Raw genomic sequence first — 15,375 nt, 5'->3', positions numbered from 1 at the left:
GGGTCTAACAGGAGGCAGGGTCATCAGGGCCCTGGGAGCCTGGCTGCCTTCCTTCTGTCTCCTGCTCACCGCACCCCAGTCCTAAGCAGGCTCCAAACTATGATTTGCACTTTTTTCCCCTGTGTCGGATCAATGGAAGAGTGTATGTTTCCCGATGTGTTTTCTTCATCCCGAAGAATTGATCCTTTTTTATTTTCTTCCCCAAAACTAAATAGCCTTTTGCTAGAATGGAACTCTTACATGACATCGGGGGTGGGGACGGCCCTGGGCTGAGAATATGTGCTGCATGGACCTGGCAGTGGAGTAGCCTCCTGACGGGCCAGGTGCTCAACACATTCCCAAACCAGGCCTCTGCACTTGCACACCTGCCATGTGGAGTGACCTGCCGGCCTCTTGGAGCTGCCTCAGGATGTGCGAGCAGGTGGTGTTTGGCCGGTTGTGTTGGGGGGTGGGGGGGGTGCCCCTGATGATCCCCAGAATCCCCTGGAGTGGTGTCAGGGCCGTGCTGGGATGGGCACATCGCCCCAGAGCCCATCTCCCACAACCCCCAGAACAGGGAAAGCACCAGGAAGGAGCCATCCAGCAGGGTGACTGAGTGACCTGGCAGTGTGACCAGCATCTGCCTCTCCTGGTGACCATCAGGCAGCCTGGAACCAGGCATAGTTTTGGATGGACAGGAAGGGTAGGCCTGCCCTGCAAAGGCACCCAGGAACTAGAGGGTGTACAGGGTGGTACCGAAGCCAGAGACGGCTACACGGGAGGTTGCAAGCCACCTAGGAGAGCAGGCTTGAGGACGGATCCTTTCAGGACATGACCCCAAGGTGCGAGAGCACGGGGAAGGCAGCCTCCCCAAGGTGGACAGCCCTGCCCTGAACCCCCCACTCCCATGGTGCCCCTCACACAGGCCTCTGGCTCCAGCCAGGCAGTGGCTGGGAGTGTCCAGTCCTGACTTGTCCCACCTGCTGTGGCCTGCGGATGGGCAGGAGTGGTCTCAAGCTTCTGCTTGAGGGTTGTTCGTGGATATCCAAGAAGCTCCTAGTCGTGTGTCTCCCACAGAGGGGGCCTGGCCTTGCCTCTTACTGCCCGCCCCCCACCTCCTTGCTGAGCACGTGCTATCTCTTTGTTCGTTGGATATTTGCCCACTACAGGCCAGGACCTGGTTTGGTGCTAGAATAGTGCCTGGTCTACAGGTAAGTGAGGGTCCTTCTTGCTGAGGGGCCAGGCCTTCAGGAGCAGGGAAGTACATCAGGGAGGAAGAGTGGAGAGGGCACTGCAGGCCATGGGACCAGCCTGGTACAGAAAGCACCTGCCTGAGCAGGGTGCCCCCAACCAATGGGCTTAGCTGTAATGCCAGCCTCATGCCATCCCGAGAAGCCAGGAAAAGTCTGAGCCAGGGCTGGTGCTTCCAGGACACTGGTCCTTAGGGACCCAGTGCCCAGACCATGAGTCTGCCCCAGAGAGCAGGGAGAGTAGCCCGATAGCAAAGGACTCCAGCCTGGCCATATGTTTCCCACAGGCAGGGATCCTGAGACCAAGGAGGCCAGGGGGACCCAGATGGTCCTTCTCTTAAGGCTGGGCCCCCAGGCCAATCCCCTCCCCCTCAGGCTCACCTGCAGCCCTCCTCACAGGGCCTCCAGGGTGGTGGTGGGGAGGGGAGGGGGCTGCCTGGCCTACAGAGCACTACCCTACGTGCTTAACACTCTCTGCTAGATGCCCCTGCCCGAGTGTCCCTTCACCTCATGGTGGCCCACCCAGAGGAAAGGCCTGGAAGGGGTGGACAGTCCCCTGGGATAGGAGAGAGCCAGCCTGACACCTGACCCCTCTGAGGGCAGCCCCAGGCCCTCCCTGCACCCTGCTCCCCCTGTCCTGCTCCTGTCCTGTAGATACCAATCAGCAAGGAAGCCAGCAGCCCTCCCAGCCCACCTAAGCAGCCGCTTTAGGCTCCTCGGCCAGGCCCTCAGGGAACAGCCCCATGAGAAGAGGTCGGACACAGGCAGGCAGGCAGAGCACTAGACCAGACACCCACCAAGTCTGCTTCATGAGTGCGTGCCCAGCCACAGCGAACCAAGTCCTGCACCAGCGGTGTGGGATTCCGGCTGCTGTCCCTGCTCCCCAGGTCCAGGGGGAAGTAGGAGGAGCCTTTCGAGGTGCTCACCCCTGCCTGCCATAGTGTAGGGGGCTGGACGCTGGGACAAAGAAGCTGTGACCATGCCAGCCAGGCTGTGAGACCTGAGGAAGGGCGAGAGTGGCTCATGGCTTAGGTAGCCAGGGAATGCTCTGTCCTCTGGGAGCTGGAAGCCAACAGTGGGGAGGCCAGGGCTGCTCAGTGGCCCAATCTTTGTCCCTGTCCCAGGAGCTGTCACTCCTGCCTTGTCAAGGCTGGGGTGCGGGCGGGGGTGGGGCTTTACCTGCTGGCGAAGGGGAAGGAAGGGCTCAGTGGGAAAGTGGGAGAGTAGAAGGGTTGCGGGGTGATGGCCATCTAGGCCCAAATAAAAAGGAAGAGGGGAGTGAGGGGAGGAAGGGAACATGAGGAGGCAGGATGCGGGGGGGAGGAGCTGCAGGGCGCTGGAGGCAGGGCCTGGGGGGCTGGGAGCTGGTGGCCCGATGCTGGATGCTGACTAACGGCCTGGCTGGCGGCCATAGGCTCAGCCTATACCCCTCAGGCCCATCAGGCCTTGGCTCAAGGGAGGCCAGTTCCCAGCCCCTGCCTCATGCCAGGGAAGGTGTGGCCTGGCAGAAGGGCATGGTGCCAGCACACCGCTCTGTCCGCTTTGGTCTTAGCTGGTTGGTTTGGTTTTGGGTCCTGACCATGTTTCTGAGCACCACTCCAATAAGTAGTGGGAAGAGCCCATGAGCCCACCTCTTAAAGTCCTGTGATAGTGTTTGATTGAGGGGGCTGGGGCCTCACGGTCCCCCGTGTTGCCCCTACCGTGTCAGGCACACAGTGGTCCCAGGTGGTGGGCCAGCCACACCAGCGTCCACGGGGGGCTGAGCGGTTTCCTGTCAGTACCAGCCTGGCCCTACCCATGCAGTTGTTCTAGAGAAGCCCCTGCCGGTCCCCTGGTGGGGGTGGCGAGCTGCCTCGGCACGGGTCCCCTGCCAGGTGTCCCAGGGTGCAGGAGGGAGGGGCCCTGTCTTGCAGGCTGGGTGAGGGTTGTAACCTGCAGCCCTCCTGTGTCCCCACAGACGGAGAAGAGCTGGCCGGAGGGGCAGAGGGCACGGGCTTCACGCCCCAGGAGCCACTGCACGGTGAGCAGGTGAAGACTGTTCCTGACAGCCCCTCAGCAGAGCCGCACTGCTGGCCCCCAGAGGCTGCGCCCCGGACAGGCGCCGAGCCCACCTGCAGCCAGGGTAAGATGAGCTGGGAGCAGCCAGGGTGGGCCTCACCTGGAAGGGTGGAGGGCGTCACAGGGTGACCAGCTGGCAGAGCAGGGCCCGGGGAGGACCCAGTCATGCTAAAGCACAGCGGAGAGGCAGCTGGGCAGGGAGGCCCAGAGTGGAGACCCCCTCGTTCTACCTCTGGCTCCACGGAGACTAGCGAGGGCGGGTGGCCAGCCCAAGCTGAGGCCGCTGAGTCCCAGAGAGGAGGCCCCCAGACAGGGCCAAGAGAGGGGTTGGCATGTGGGGGGAGGAGTCTGGGGCAGAGGGGTGGCCAGCCTGGCCAGACAGTTGTCCATGTCCTAGTCATCCCTGTGGATAGAGCCCTTTCCCAACCAGCCAGCCCCCTGGGGACTCCTCAGGGTCCGGGATCTCACTGACCCTGCTCAGGACTGTAGGGCCTGGTACCAGCCAGAGGAAGCCAAGCATGGGTTTTTAAAGCCATGGGACCTTGGAGGAATGTGGAGACCAGCCAGGCCGACCCGGCGGCCCCTAGCTCTTGCAGCTTCACGGAGGCTGCCAGCCCCGGAAGTGCTGCCTCCAGCCTACTGGGAGATGCAGCCCTGGAGTGGGAGTGGAAGTGAAGAAGTGAATGCCCTGGCGCTAGCTGAGTGACTGGCGACGGGCCCCGGTATCCTCCCTGTGGTGTGGACACCAGTAGGACAAGCATCCTAGGATTGTTGCAGGGATGCGGCCGTTAATGTGCACGGCGTCTGGAGGGCCTGCTCCAGGGGCTTGCCTGTATCCCAGGCCCTAGACTCCCAGAGTGCACTGTGCTCCTTGGGCGGGGGCGGGGGGAGTCCCAGTCCCCAGACCTGGGCAGTCACAGAGGCAGACAAAGGAGGCCTGGAGCCTGCCAGCCAGCACAGACCAGAAGGCCAAGAGAAAGCACCCTCGGCCTGACGCAGCAGGAGGAGGCGTTCTGGGTGCCTCTGTTTTCCAGAGGGGAAACTGAGGCCCAAGCCAAGGAGGGGCAGGCAGGCCCAAGAGACTGTGAACAAGGCTCAGCTCCCACTGTCCACCCCACAGTCACCAGCTCCAAGGTGCCCAGTGGTGCAAGTGCCCAGTCATCCGAGGGCCCCCCCAACAAGGCAGAGCCCGGCCGGGCCAAGTCGCGCCTCCTCCCCAGCATGCCAAAGCTGGTCATCCCCTCGGCTGCCACCAAGTTCCCCCCTGAGATCACCGTCACGCCGCCCACCCCGACCCTGCTCTCGCCCAAAGGCAGTATCTCGGAGGAGACCAAGCAGAAGCTGAAGGTGACCACGGGTGCCGAGTGGGGGGCATGGGCGGGACGTGGGCTATAGGGGGACCTGGGGCCAGGCCTGGGCCACCCCTGACCAGTGCCCTGCCCGCTCTGTGTGCAGTCGGCCATCCTATCTGCCCAGTCAGCCGCCAACGTGAGGAAGGAGAGTCTGTGCCAGCCGGCCCTGGAGGTTCTGGAGACGTCAAGCCAGGAGTCCTCGCTGGAGAGTGAGACGGACGAGGATGATGACTACATGGACATCTAAAGTGTGGGGCCGTCCCTCCACCCCCTGGCCCGAGCCCCTCAGCCATTCGGGGCCCAGGCAGAGCACCATTCCCCACACAGACCCCAGTCCGCCCAGCCTCCCTCCCTTGCGGTATCCTCCCCTCCCGCCTGGGCCGTGGTCTGTCCCCACCACATGGGCTCCCGGAAGAGGCCGAGCTTGGCCACGTGAAGACAGCCGCAGTTCGCACAGCGGGGCTCGCAACCTTTTCTATGAGACGTTGACTTTGTATAACCGTGTCCACGCCCAGCCTAGGTGGCCGTGTCCACACCTTGATGCCCAGATGAGCCGGGCTTTGCCTGTGTCATAGTGGAGGGGTCATTTAGGGTTGGGCTCGCCCCACTCCCTTTTTCTGGTTTCTTTTCTAATAAAGATGGAACAGTTGTCTTTGCCTCTTTGTTCAACCCCGGGGGCTTGCTGTCCAGGGTTTCTGGGCCCTTCTCCCCATAGATCAGGGCCCAGCCCTTGGGCATCCCAGGAGCAGGCAGGGGCTGGGCAGGCGGTGAGTCAGTGTGGAGAAGTGAGCACAGGCCATGTAGGGCAGACCCTCTATGTGGGACTGGAGTCGGGCGTGGAAGGGGCCTCAAGAGCATCCCCGAAGGGCTCAGTGTCGGGGGGTGCCCCTCTGGAATATGGGCAGGGGTGGGTGGAGGAGGCTGCGGGGAGCAGGTCGTGCCAGGCCTCACCGAGAAACTGTCTTGTGATGGGCGCCCAATGCAGAGGCCCCTGAGAGGCAAGGTCAGTGTCAGGAAGCAGGAGGTGGGGCTGGCAGGGAAGGTACTTACACCCCAGCACGCTTGCCTTCCAATGAACTGGCCATGCAGTTGTGGGGCTCAGTGCAACATGTAACTGGGGCTCCTGTTCAAAAATTAATTTTCTAAAGGTGACAGCAGAGCATTATGCAAGCCCGCGATGCTGGCTCTGCTCTTTCAAGGCTCTGAGTACATCTGTTTTGGGGAGGCACAAGTTGCAGGGGCCGCAACCTGCCCTTTACACTGTCAAACCCCTCAGTGCCTTGGGGACCCAGCTGTCACCCCCCACAGCTCTGGGCTGGCCCTGCCCCCAGGGGTCTCCCTGAAAAGCTGTCCAGGATGGAGATGGGGACGCTCCTTGCTGCCCCGTGCCCCTCATGGGCTGGGCACTGCCAGGGTCCCCAGCCCAAGGCTGGCAGAGCCATCATGGGGACACAGCAGCACAGCAGCCTTGGGGAGGTCCTCACCAAAACGTCCCTAAATCCAGGTTCTTTGCTGGGCGAGGGCAGGGCAGGGGTAGCGGTTACTCAGTTGATGCCCCTCTCCCCAAATTCCTACCTTCTCTTCTTCTCAGACCGGAGTGCCCAGAAAGAGTTCTGGGAATAACGCAGCAGTCTCCCAGGGCTTCCTGGCTCTCAGACCCCCAAGGACACCTGGGACCCATCCTGGAATCATTCCTATCCTCTTCCTTTCCCTGACGTGCCACAAGGAGCACCCTCGCCCCAGGGCCTGGGATGAGCCCCAGCACTAGCCATCAGCACCCACCTAGAGAGGTGCCGTGAGCTCCCAGCAACCAAGTTGGGAGATGTAGCTCCTGACCACCCCAACTGGCTTCCCTGATGCCTATAGGAGCCTCCTTTCCAGAGAAACTGCAGGCCAGATGAGAAGGGGGGGTGCCCAGGGAAGGGAGGCTGGCCAGACCGCAGGAGCTGAGGAGGGTCGCTGGATGGCCCTAAGCTCATAGCCCCCACCAGCTTCAGTTCCCTTCGTCTGGGGATGTATCCCCTTTGGACGGACACCTTTAGAAGCTGCCTCTGGGGAGACAACCATCTGTCGGTCTGGACACCCAGCCCAGGTGGCAGGGTCCTAGTGAGTCCCAGGCCTGGGACGGGAGGGGGTCTCCAGGAAGCTGCCTGGGACCTAGCCCAGCACTGCAGCCTCTCCCAGTGATCCCGTCTATCCACACCGGGACCTCAGTTTCCTTCCTTGCACAGTGAGAAGGGAGAACAATGAAAAGATAATGCAAATTCTCTGAGTGACTGCCAGGGGTGGGCGGGGTTGGGTGGCTCTTCTCCCAGCCTCCCTGCCCTGTTTGGAGCCCCTGTTTCATAGGCCAGCCCCACTCCGGGGATTCCGGACCAGGGGGTTCTGGTCTCAGCCTCTAACCCCACTGTTAACCTGCCCTGGCCAGGCTCCCTCCCACAGCCTTCGCCCCCTCCCTCAGAAAGGGATCCCCTCCTCCCCTCCCTCCTTCAGTACCCACACAAGCCAGTGATCAGCAGGAAGTTACTTGCTCCCTCTCCCTGCCAGGCTTGGGGGAGGAATTGGGACTACCTGCTCCAGGCAGGGAAGCTGAGGCTGGGAGCTGGGCGCCCTGGGGGCTGAGGGCCCCCAGGGCGCTGGAATCCAGAGATTCTAAGGACCACCTGGCCTAACCCACTGGGCCAAGTCCCATCCCCAGCGGAGCCCCACCCTGGCCTCCCGCCCGGGGCTTGACCTGGGGTGGGATCCGGTGGTCTAGGTTGGGTTGTGGCCTCTGGACATCCAGATCCCCGAGTGCCAGAGAGGTCCAATAGCTGGAGGCTCGGACCCCCTCCCCCGCGTCCTGGGCTGGCGGGCCAGGAATGTGCTAACAGCGCAGGTTGGGCCCTACCGGCCCACGAGGGCACCTGTGGACTTTGAGAGGGGAACCGGGTGGGGTGGGGTGGGGTGGGGTGGGGCGGAGCAGGACGAGACGGGACGGGGCGGGGCGGCTGCGCTGTGTGCAGGGCGGGCGGGGCCAGGCCAGTGGGGAGTGAGCCGGCCTGCAGGCTCCCAGCCACTGCTGCGCTGCAGGCTGCAGACTCAGGCCGCACCATGAAGCTGCCCCTCCTGCTCTGGGCCCTGCTGCTGCTGCTGCTGGCGACAGTCCCAGGCCCAGGCCCCGGGCCTGCAGCAGGTACGCCCCGACCCTGCCCTTCTTGCCTCTGTCAGTCTGTCTGTCTGCCTGCTGCAGCCAGGCCCAGGGCGGACACCCCTCTGCTCAGCCTCCTCCATCTGTCAGGCCATCTGGGACTGTACTGGGGGTTGTGAGAAGAAATTCTGGGGATCCTAGGGTCCAGGGGCTGTTGGCAGGATGGAGAGTCAGCTGTGCCCACCCTAAACCCGCTAGGAGCTGGGAGGTGCTGGCTGCCTGGGAGGGAAGTGGTCTAGAGGAGAGTGGTGGGCTCAGGAGAGCCCTTGGCCTGCATGAGGATGTGCTCACACGTGGAGGGCCCCCAGTCCCACTAAGCCCCCGTCAGGCAAGAGGAAGGATTGTGGGTCCTTATTAGGGTGGGGCTGAACCTGAGAAATCTGGGGGAAAGCTCCTACTCCAGAGCCTCAGGCTGGACTGGGCTGGAAGTGACAGGCTCCCCAGCCCCCCACCCCACCCCTATCTCCCATCTTGGGTAAAAGCCACCACCCTTCTGCCACTTATCTCACTTACTGGCATCACTCAGCCTCCTCCCCCACTCCCTTGAGCCATCACATCCTCCCTCCGTCAATAAATGTTTATTGACGCTCTTGAGTGCCAAGCCCTGCACTGGGTGAAATGGGGTCACTGGGGTGGCTCAGGTCCAGTCCCAGCCCTTGACTGGCCCCCTTTGATAGGGTCACAGGGAAAGGCCAGGTGGGACGGGTGATCCTGCCTTGGCATCTGTACCCCAGCTCAGTCTCCACCCTCCAATCTGCCCAGCCACATCCCGCCGCAGAGGGATGGATTCCCTGAAAATATGGCCCTGTCATAGGTCCCCATGGTGGTAAGAGCCTAGGCCTGATGTCCACAGCCCCACACCAAACCAGCCTCTCCTTCACACTGGCCCTGCTGGGCCCTCTGCTGGAGATGTCCTTCCACTCCCCTCAGAGGAAGGGAGCACACCTTGCCCTCTCCCCTAAGGGTGGGGCTCCTTCGGGGGCCATGGTCGGTGAGCTGGTGCTGCCTGGCGAAGTGAGATGGAGCACGCCAAGCCCGGACATCAGCCCTTGCCAGGCCTCCAATGGGCCTCTTAGTAGCTAAGTCCCCAGACCCCAGACTGTCCTCCAGGCTGGGTCTATTGACCCTTCAGTGAATAGAGAAGGGTCCCCCAGCCCGTCAAGGGCTCAGCCACTGCTGGCCATCTGAGGCTGTGGTCTTCCGGGACTTGGTGGCAGAAGGTCATTCCTGCCCAGGGGGCTCCTCTTGATACTGCACACGTTTGTCTAGAGACATTTCCCCTTATCTCTTCTTGTTCTAGCTAATCATTCAGGCAACTGCTAGATCATTTGTACCAAGAATCCCTCCCCCACAGGCCCTGTGGGTTTCCACTGTGTTCCCTTGGTGGGTAGTGCGATCCCGGCTGGCATTCTCCTGGGGATGCTTCTCTCTAATGGGCTCCAGGAAAATAAATTCGAGGCCTGCCCGTGGGGCAGCCAGGCACTCAGGGCCCTCCCTCTCCTCCAGGTGCCAAGGGGACCTGCTCCCACCGCTGTGGAGACCGGGATGGGCTCTGCTCCTGCCACCCGACCTGCTCCGGCCTGAACACCTGCTGCTCGGACTTTCGGGACTTCTGCCTGGAAATCTCGCCCTACTCAGGCTCTATGATGGGTGGCAAGGACTTTGTAGTGCAGCACCTCAACTGGTTTAACCCCACTGATGGTGTGATCTGCAGGTGGGAGGCCCGAGGGGCTCCCTGCATGCTGGGGACCCAGGGACAGCTGGCTGGTTGGGTCCCCCAGGGAGGAGGTCAGGAGCCCAGGCCTCGGAGAGGGTCAGCCCACCCTGGCCCAGGCTTTCCTGCCACCTCCGGCCCCCCACAGGTTTAAAGAGAGCATCCAGACCCTCGGGCACGTGGACTCCTCTGGACATGTGCACTGTGTGTCACCCTTGCTGTATGAGACGGGCCGTATCCCCTTCACACTCTCGATGGACAATGGTCGCTCCTTCCCGCGTTCGGGCACCTGGCTGGCCGGTGAGCCCCAGCTTCCTGGGCCTCGGTTCCCCAACAGGGACTTTCCCTAGCGCTAATCTATGCACACCTTGCCTGCCAACCATGCCCTGCTTCTCTGGCTTAACCAGTCCCTTTGGAGGCGCGCCCGACCACAGGGGCGTGGGTTCTCCAGCTCCTCTCCCCACCCCCTGACGTCCACACAGGGGAGCCAGCCCAGAGGGAGTGGGGGCTTCAGGAGTCCCCAGCCAGGCCAGGGGACGGGGGAAGCCAGGTGGAGACCTGGGCAACAGAGGGCAGCCTCTCCCATGGCCTTTGTCCTTTCCTCACTTGAGGGTCTGGGGGAGTCATTGCTCTAATGGGACTGCCACGCTTTATCCTTGGGAGGCACCCCCAGCTCTTAGAGCCCCTGGGCCTCGGGCCTCCGCTCACCCCTCCCCTCCCACCCAGTGCACCCCAGCAAAGTGTCGGAGACAGAGAAGAGCCAGCTGGTGAATGAGACGCAATGGCAATACTATGGCACTGCCGACACCACAGGGAACCTCACCCTGACCTGGCAAGCCTCGACTCTGCCCACGGAGACTGTCACCATCGAGCTGTGGGGTTATGAGGAGACAGGTGAGGCCAGCCAAAGGCTGGACTGACGAAGGAGCTCTGTAGACCAGTAGGGTTGGGAGTTTGGGGCTTGCAGAGGTGGGAGAAAGAGAATTCCAGGTAGGGCCAAATCCCAGGTGGGGACTTCGAGCAAGAAAAGTACAGGCAAGAAAGGGGACTGGGTGGGAGTGGGGTGGGGGAGGGGAGGCTGGGGATCCCTAGCTGTTTGCGGTCCAGCTCCGGGAAGCAGGTATGGACATCCTCAGCTCTTGGAAACAGAAAAGCTTGCTCCGCCCATCCTCTCCAAGCCCCTGGACTGCTAGCCTGGCCTCGAGCATGGGCTGTGACCCTAGCGTGGGGGAGGAGGAGATGGTGGTCACTCGAGCCAGGGTCCTTGCTGGAGCAGCAGGGCAGGCCTTCCTATGGGAATCATCTGTTTATCTGTCCATCTGTCAGGCTGCTCTGTGCATGCTAGGGAACTGGTCTCTCCTCTGCCTCCGGGCTCTTTGGAGGAGCCCCAGCACTGAAAAAGGCCTTTTCTCCCTCAGGGAAGCCATATTCAGGGGAGTGGACAGCAAAGTGGTCATACCTGTACCCTTTGGTCACAAACATCCCCAACTCCGGCTTCTTCACCTTCACCCCAAAACCCGCACCTCAAAAATACCAGAGATGGGAAGTGGGTGCACTTCGGATCATCAACAGCAAATACTACGCGGGGGAGAAGTAAGGGCCAGCGGCCATGAAGAGGACGGGCTGGTGGGTCTGTCCGCGGCTCCTCCCCGTGCTGCGCAGGGAAGCCAGAGCTGGGGGTGGGGAGGGTGGGTGCAGCCCTCTGAGTGCGTGGCCCCCGCAGGGATGTGCACGCACTCTGGAGCAACGAGCACGCGCTGGCCTGGCACCTGGGTGACGACTTCCAGGAGGACCCTGTGGCCTGGGCCCGCGCCCAGTGCCTGGCCTGGGAGGAGCTGGAGGACCAACTGCCCAACTTCCTGGAGGAGCTGCCTGACTGCCCCTGCACCCTGGCTCAGGCCCAGGCTGACTCTGGCCGCTTCCAAGTAAGCCCCTACCCGGTCAGGGCACGGGAGATGTTGGGGGCAGGTGGGGCCAGCTGTCCCCACTAAATGCACGGTGGCACCCGCCCGGGAGGTGGGGTGGGGAAGTAGAGGCCCTTGGGAGGTGAGGCTGGGGTCCGAGGGCCCTCAGGGGTTGACTCCCAGCGAGGGGCTGACGGAGCCTGAGGCCAGCCCCGGTGACAGCAACATCCTGCTCTGTAGACAGACTACGGCTGTGACATTGAGCGTGGCAGCGTGTGTACCTACCATCCGGGTGCCGTGCACTGCGTGCGCTCCGTGCAAGCCAGGTGAGCCCCGCAGTGGGAGGCTGGGGCAGGGGGCAGGGCTGTGGGGCACGGTCCCCACAGCAGCCCTGACCCGTCCCCCCACCCCCTCCCCCAGCCCCCGGTACGCCTCTGGCCAGCAGTGCTGCTACACGGCGGCAGGCACACAGCTCCTGACGGCTGACTCAACTGGTGGCAGCACCCCGGACCGTGGCCATGACTGGGGTGCGCCCCCATTCCGCACACCACCCCGTGTGCCTGGTCTCTCCCATTGGCTCTACGATGTCATCAGCTTCTACCACTGCTGTCTGTGGGCACCCGACTGCTCCCGATACATGCGGCGACGGCCCTCCAGTGACTGTCGAAGCTACCGGCCACCGCGCCTAGGTGGGTGCCAGCCGCGGCTGGGCCCCGAGCAGGGCCAGGCCAGGCAGGCCCACCTGACCTTCTGCTCTCCCCAGCCTCTGCCTTCGGGGACCCACACTTCATCACTTTCGATGGTGCCAACTTCACGTTCAATGGGCGTGGCGAGTACGTGCTGCTGGAGGCGACGCTGACCAATCTAAGGGTGCAGGGGCGGGCTGAGCCCGGGACAACGCCTGAGGGTGAGGCCGGGGCCCGTGGGCCCTGGGTGGCTCAGGGTCATCCCGGGAGGGAGGCTGGAGCTGAGCAGACAGTGTTCTGCACCTGCCACCCCAGGCACGCGGGACCGAGGCACAGGGCTGACAGCCGTGGCTGTCCAGGAGGGCAACTCGGACGTGGTAGAGGTCCGGCTGGCTGGCGGGGCAGGGGTCCTACAAGTGCTGCTGAACCAGGAGGTGCTCAGCTTCACCGAGCAGAGCTGGATGGACCTGAATGGTGAGTGAGATGGCCCAGGAGCTTCAGCGGGCCACTTGCATGCCGTTTCCCTCTCGCCGGAGCCGCCATCCCTCTCGCTGGCCCTGGGGTTCAGAGCACGGGTGCAGAGATGGAGGCCTCTCGCTATGATCTACATGCTGTCCCCACTGTGCCCAGCCTTGTGGTGCACCAGTCAGCCCCACCCCTGCACCCCACGCTGAGGGGCCCGGCACAGTGGACACATGCCCCCAGCCCACAGCTGTCTGTGGGCAGATGAGGCTCTAGGCCTCTGATAGTGAGATGTAGCCAGGGGACCTGGTCTGATCTCATGCTTTCATATGGAGCCCCAGACACATGTGGTCAGAACCCTGAGCCGCCAGGACAGTAGGACTTGGAGCTGGAAGCTACAGTGATAGGAATCACCTGCGTCAAGGACACTGGCTGGCCCTGAGGGCTAAGGAGCAGCCACCTGCCCGACCGCCTTCCCTGGTGGTGCTCCCTCAAGGAACTGAGCTAATGAAATGATTTGTGGCTGGGGGGGAGGGTACCTGGGATGGGCCCTGCTGCTGCTGAGGGTGCAGGGACCCCCAGGAAGGGTGGGGGTGGGCACGGCTGCTGCCTCCCCAAGGAGCGAGGACTGACAGGTGACCCCACATGCAGGGCCTCGGCATGAGGGGTCCCTTAAGAGCCTGGGCCCTTCATATTGGTGTGGGGGTCCCAGTACAGGTGTCGGCACGGGGTGAGAGGGTGTCCCAGCAGGCCCTGGGGACGCCCTCCCCTTCCCTGAAAGCCCATGAATGCTGACCCACTCATTCTGGGACTGTGGAGTCCCAGCACGGTACCCTCAGTGGGCAACGCTGACCCCAACTCCACTGTGCCCAGGTATGTTCCTGTCGGCAGCTGCCGGGGACAGCGTATCCATCATGCTGTCATCGGGGGCTGGCCTGGAGGTCAGTGTCCAGGGTCCATTCCTGAGTGTGGCTGTCCTCCTGCCCGAGAAGTTCCTCACCCACACACGAGGCCTCCTCGGCACACTCAATGATGACCCCACGGATGACTTCACCCTGCGCAATGGGAAGGTCTTGCCCCTCAGCTCCAGTTCCCGAGAGCTGTTCCGCTTTGGGGCCGACTGTGAGTGACCACGAGGCACACACTAGGGGTGGGGGTGGGGGGACAGTCAGTAGAAGTGAAGGGGGAGACTCCGGACTCTTGACCACCAGCAAGACCTGCTGCGTGTCTCCCCAGGGGCCGTGGAGAACGCCTCCTCCCTGCTCACCTATGACTCCTGGTTCCTGGTTAACAACTTCCTGTACCAGCCCAAGCATGACCACACCTTTCAGCCCCTGTTCCCCGAGGAGACCACCCCCAACCCCAGCCAGGAGACTGAGGCTGCTGAATTGTGTGGGGACAACCATTTCTGCAGATTTGATGTAATGGCCACTGGGAGCCTGAGTGTGGGCAATGCCACACGGATGGCCCATCAGTGGCACCGGCATCGTGTGCAAAGCCTGAAGCCTGGTGAGGGCGTCTGGGGGCACAGGCAAGGGGGTGGGCACCTTACACTGGGACAAGGCCTCCTAGGCTGGCAGCTGCCAGGGGGCAGGCAGCTGCCAGGGGGCAGGGTAGCCATTGGCTTAAACCTGTGGTATATTTCTGGTCCCCTACCCCAGTGAGATCCTGTGGCTGGCTAGCTCCGCCCCCCAACGGGCTCAAGGAAGGTATCAGCTACCTGATGGGCTCCACTGTCCACTTCCACTGCAATAGCGGCTACAGCCTGGTTGGGGCAGAGGCCAGCACCTGCCAAGCTGATGGCACCTGGTCCAGGCCCACCCCAGTGTGCCAGCCAGGTGAGGATGCCCTGCCCACCTGGCCCCCCTATCTCCGCCCCCTGCCCCCCGCCCTCGGGCAGCCCTCACTGCTCTGCCCTGTCGCCAGGACGGAGCTACGCAGTGCTGCTGAGCATCATCTTTGGAGGCCTGGCAGTGGTGGCTCTGGTTGCACTCGTCTACGTGCTGCTGCGCCGCAGGAAGAGCAACATGTAAGACCCCACCCACCCAGACCTGGGTTTCCACCAGCAGGACCCTGGTCCGTGCCCCTCCTTGGCTCTCCTAAGACTCTATGCCTGCTCTAGACAATGTCTCTGTTGCAGGGCCAGCTGGGGTTCACAGCCCTGAGGGGAGCACATCTGACCGGCAGCAGGAGCCACATGGGGCCACCCTGGAGCCAAGACCAACCTCCCAGGAGAAAGCCCCAAACCTCTGAGAACATGCACCTCACTACTTTGCTCCTCAAATCCCTAGCACCATTCACCTGGGACCCCGGACAACCGATGTCTGAGCCTTTAATGCCCATGGACCTGAGGACTAGTGACCTGCTCTGTCACCTCAGACCTGGACACCTGGCTCTAACCGTGCAGTTCCCGAGACCAGCACCTGGTGCTCTAGCCCCTAGACTCCATACCCTTGAATTCTAATACCTGTCGCTAGAGACCCAGTACTCCGGCACCTGTAACTCAAATGCTAGTACCTCAGATCCCGTGTCTGATGACCCTGACCCCTGATATACTGAGACCTGGTGCCTCAACACGGGAGCCCTAACGCCCAGCTGCCTTGATTGCTGAACTTGCCCCAGCCTGAGTGGGAGAGGCTCAGTGTGTGGAGAGGCCTCAGCACACCCTAGTGGAGAGTCACTCTGAACTCCAGGCTTGTAATTCCAACCGTTCTGGAATGTCACTTGAAATACCACCCCTACCTGTACCAGGAGAAAACAAACCTGTGGTGCCCCCTCCC

General features: G+C 62.5%; 2 protein-coding genes across 6 annotated transcripts in view; both read left to right on the top strand.

Annotated features, from left to right (window-relative positions):
• The window catches only part of CABIN1 (calcineurin binding protein 1), a 155,634-nt gene extending 150,346 nt beyond the window's left edge, over positions 1-5,288 (top strand). For all 5 annotated transcript variants that reach the window (XM_040443562.1, XM_040443564.1, XM_040443565.1 and 2 more), the window contains 3 exons: positions 3,187-3,351; positions 4,408-4,634; positions 4,743-5,288. In XM_040443562.1, the coding sequence (XP_040299496.1) occupies positions 3,187-3,351; positions 4,408-4,634; positions 4,743-4,886 (536 nt within the window). In that variant the 3' untranslated portion in view covers positions 4,887-5,288. The remainder of the gene's footprint in view (positions 1-3,186; positions 3,352-4,407; positions 4,635-4,742) is intronic.
• Positions 5,289-7,668: 2,380 nt separating this feature from the next.
• On the top strand, positions 7,669-15,373 carry SUSD2 (sushi domain containing 2). The gene is made up of 15 exons (XM_040443557.1): positions 7,669-7,814; positions 9,336-9,543; positions 9,692-9,843; positions 10,270-10,437; positions 10,962-11,136; positions 11,267-11,468; positions 11,688-11,773; positions 11,868-12,136; positions 12,211-12,354; positions 12,449-12,607; positions 13,469-13,717; positions 13,832-14,104; positions 14,257-14,433; positions 14,522-14,624; positions 14,736-15,373. The coding sequence occupies exons 1-15, from the start codon at positions 7,733-7,735 to the stop codon at positions 14,758-14,760; spliced, it is 2,472 nt and encodes an 823-aa protein (XP_040299491.1). The 5' UTR covers positions 7,669-7,732; the 3' UTR covers positions 14,761-15,373.
• Positions 15,374-15,375: the final 2 nt, after the last annotated feature.

This window comes from Herpailurus yagouaroundi, unplaced genomic scaffold (assembly GCF_014898765.1).
Source record: "Herpailurus yagouaroundi ecotype Mexico unplaced genomic scaffold, PumYag 191, whole genome shotgun sequence".
In the NCBI taxonomy this organism is placed as follows: domain Eukaryota; kingdom Metazoa; phylum Chordata; class Mammalia; order Carnivora; family Felidae; genus Herpailurus; species Herpailurus yagouaroundi.
The sequence above is the reverse complement of the archived record's forward strand: the minus strand, read 5'-3'. Positions and strand labels throughout refer to the sequence as shown.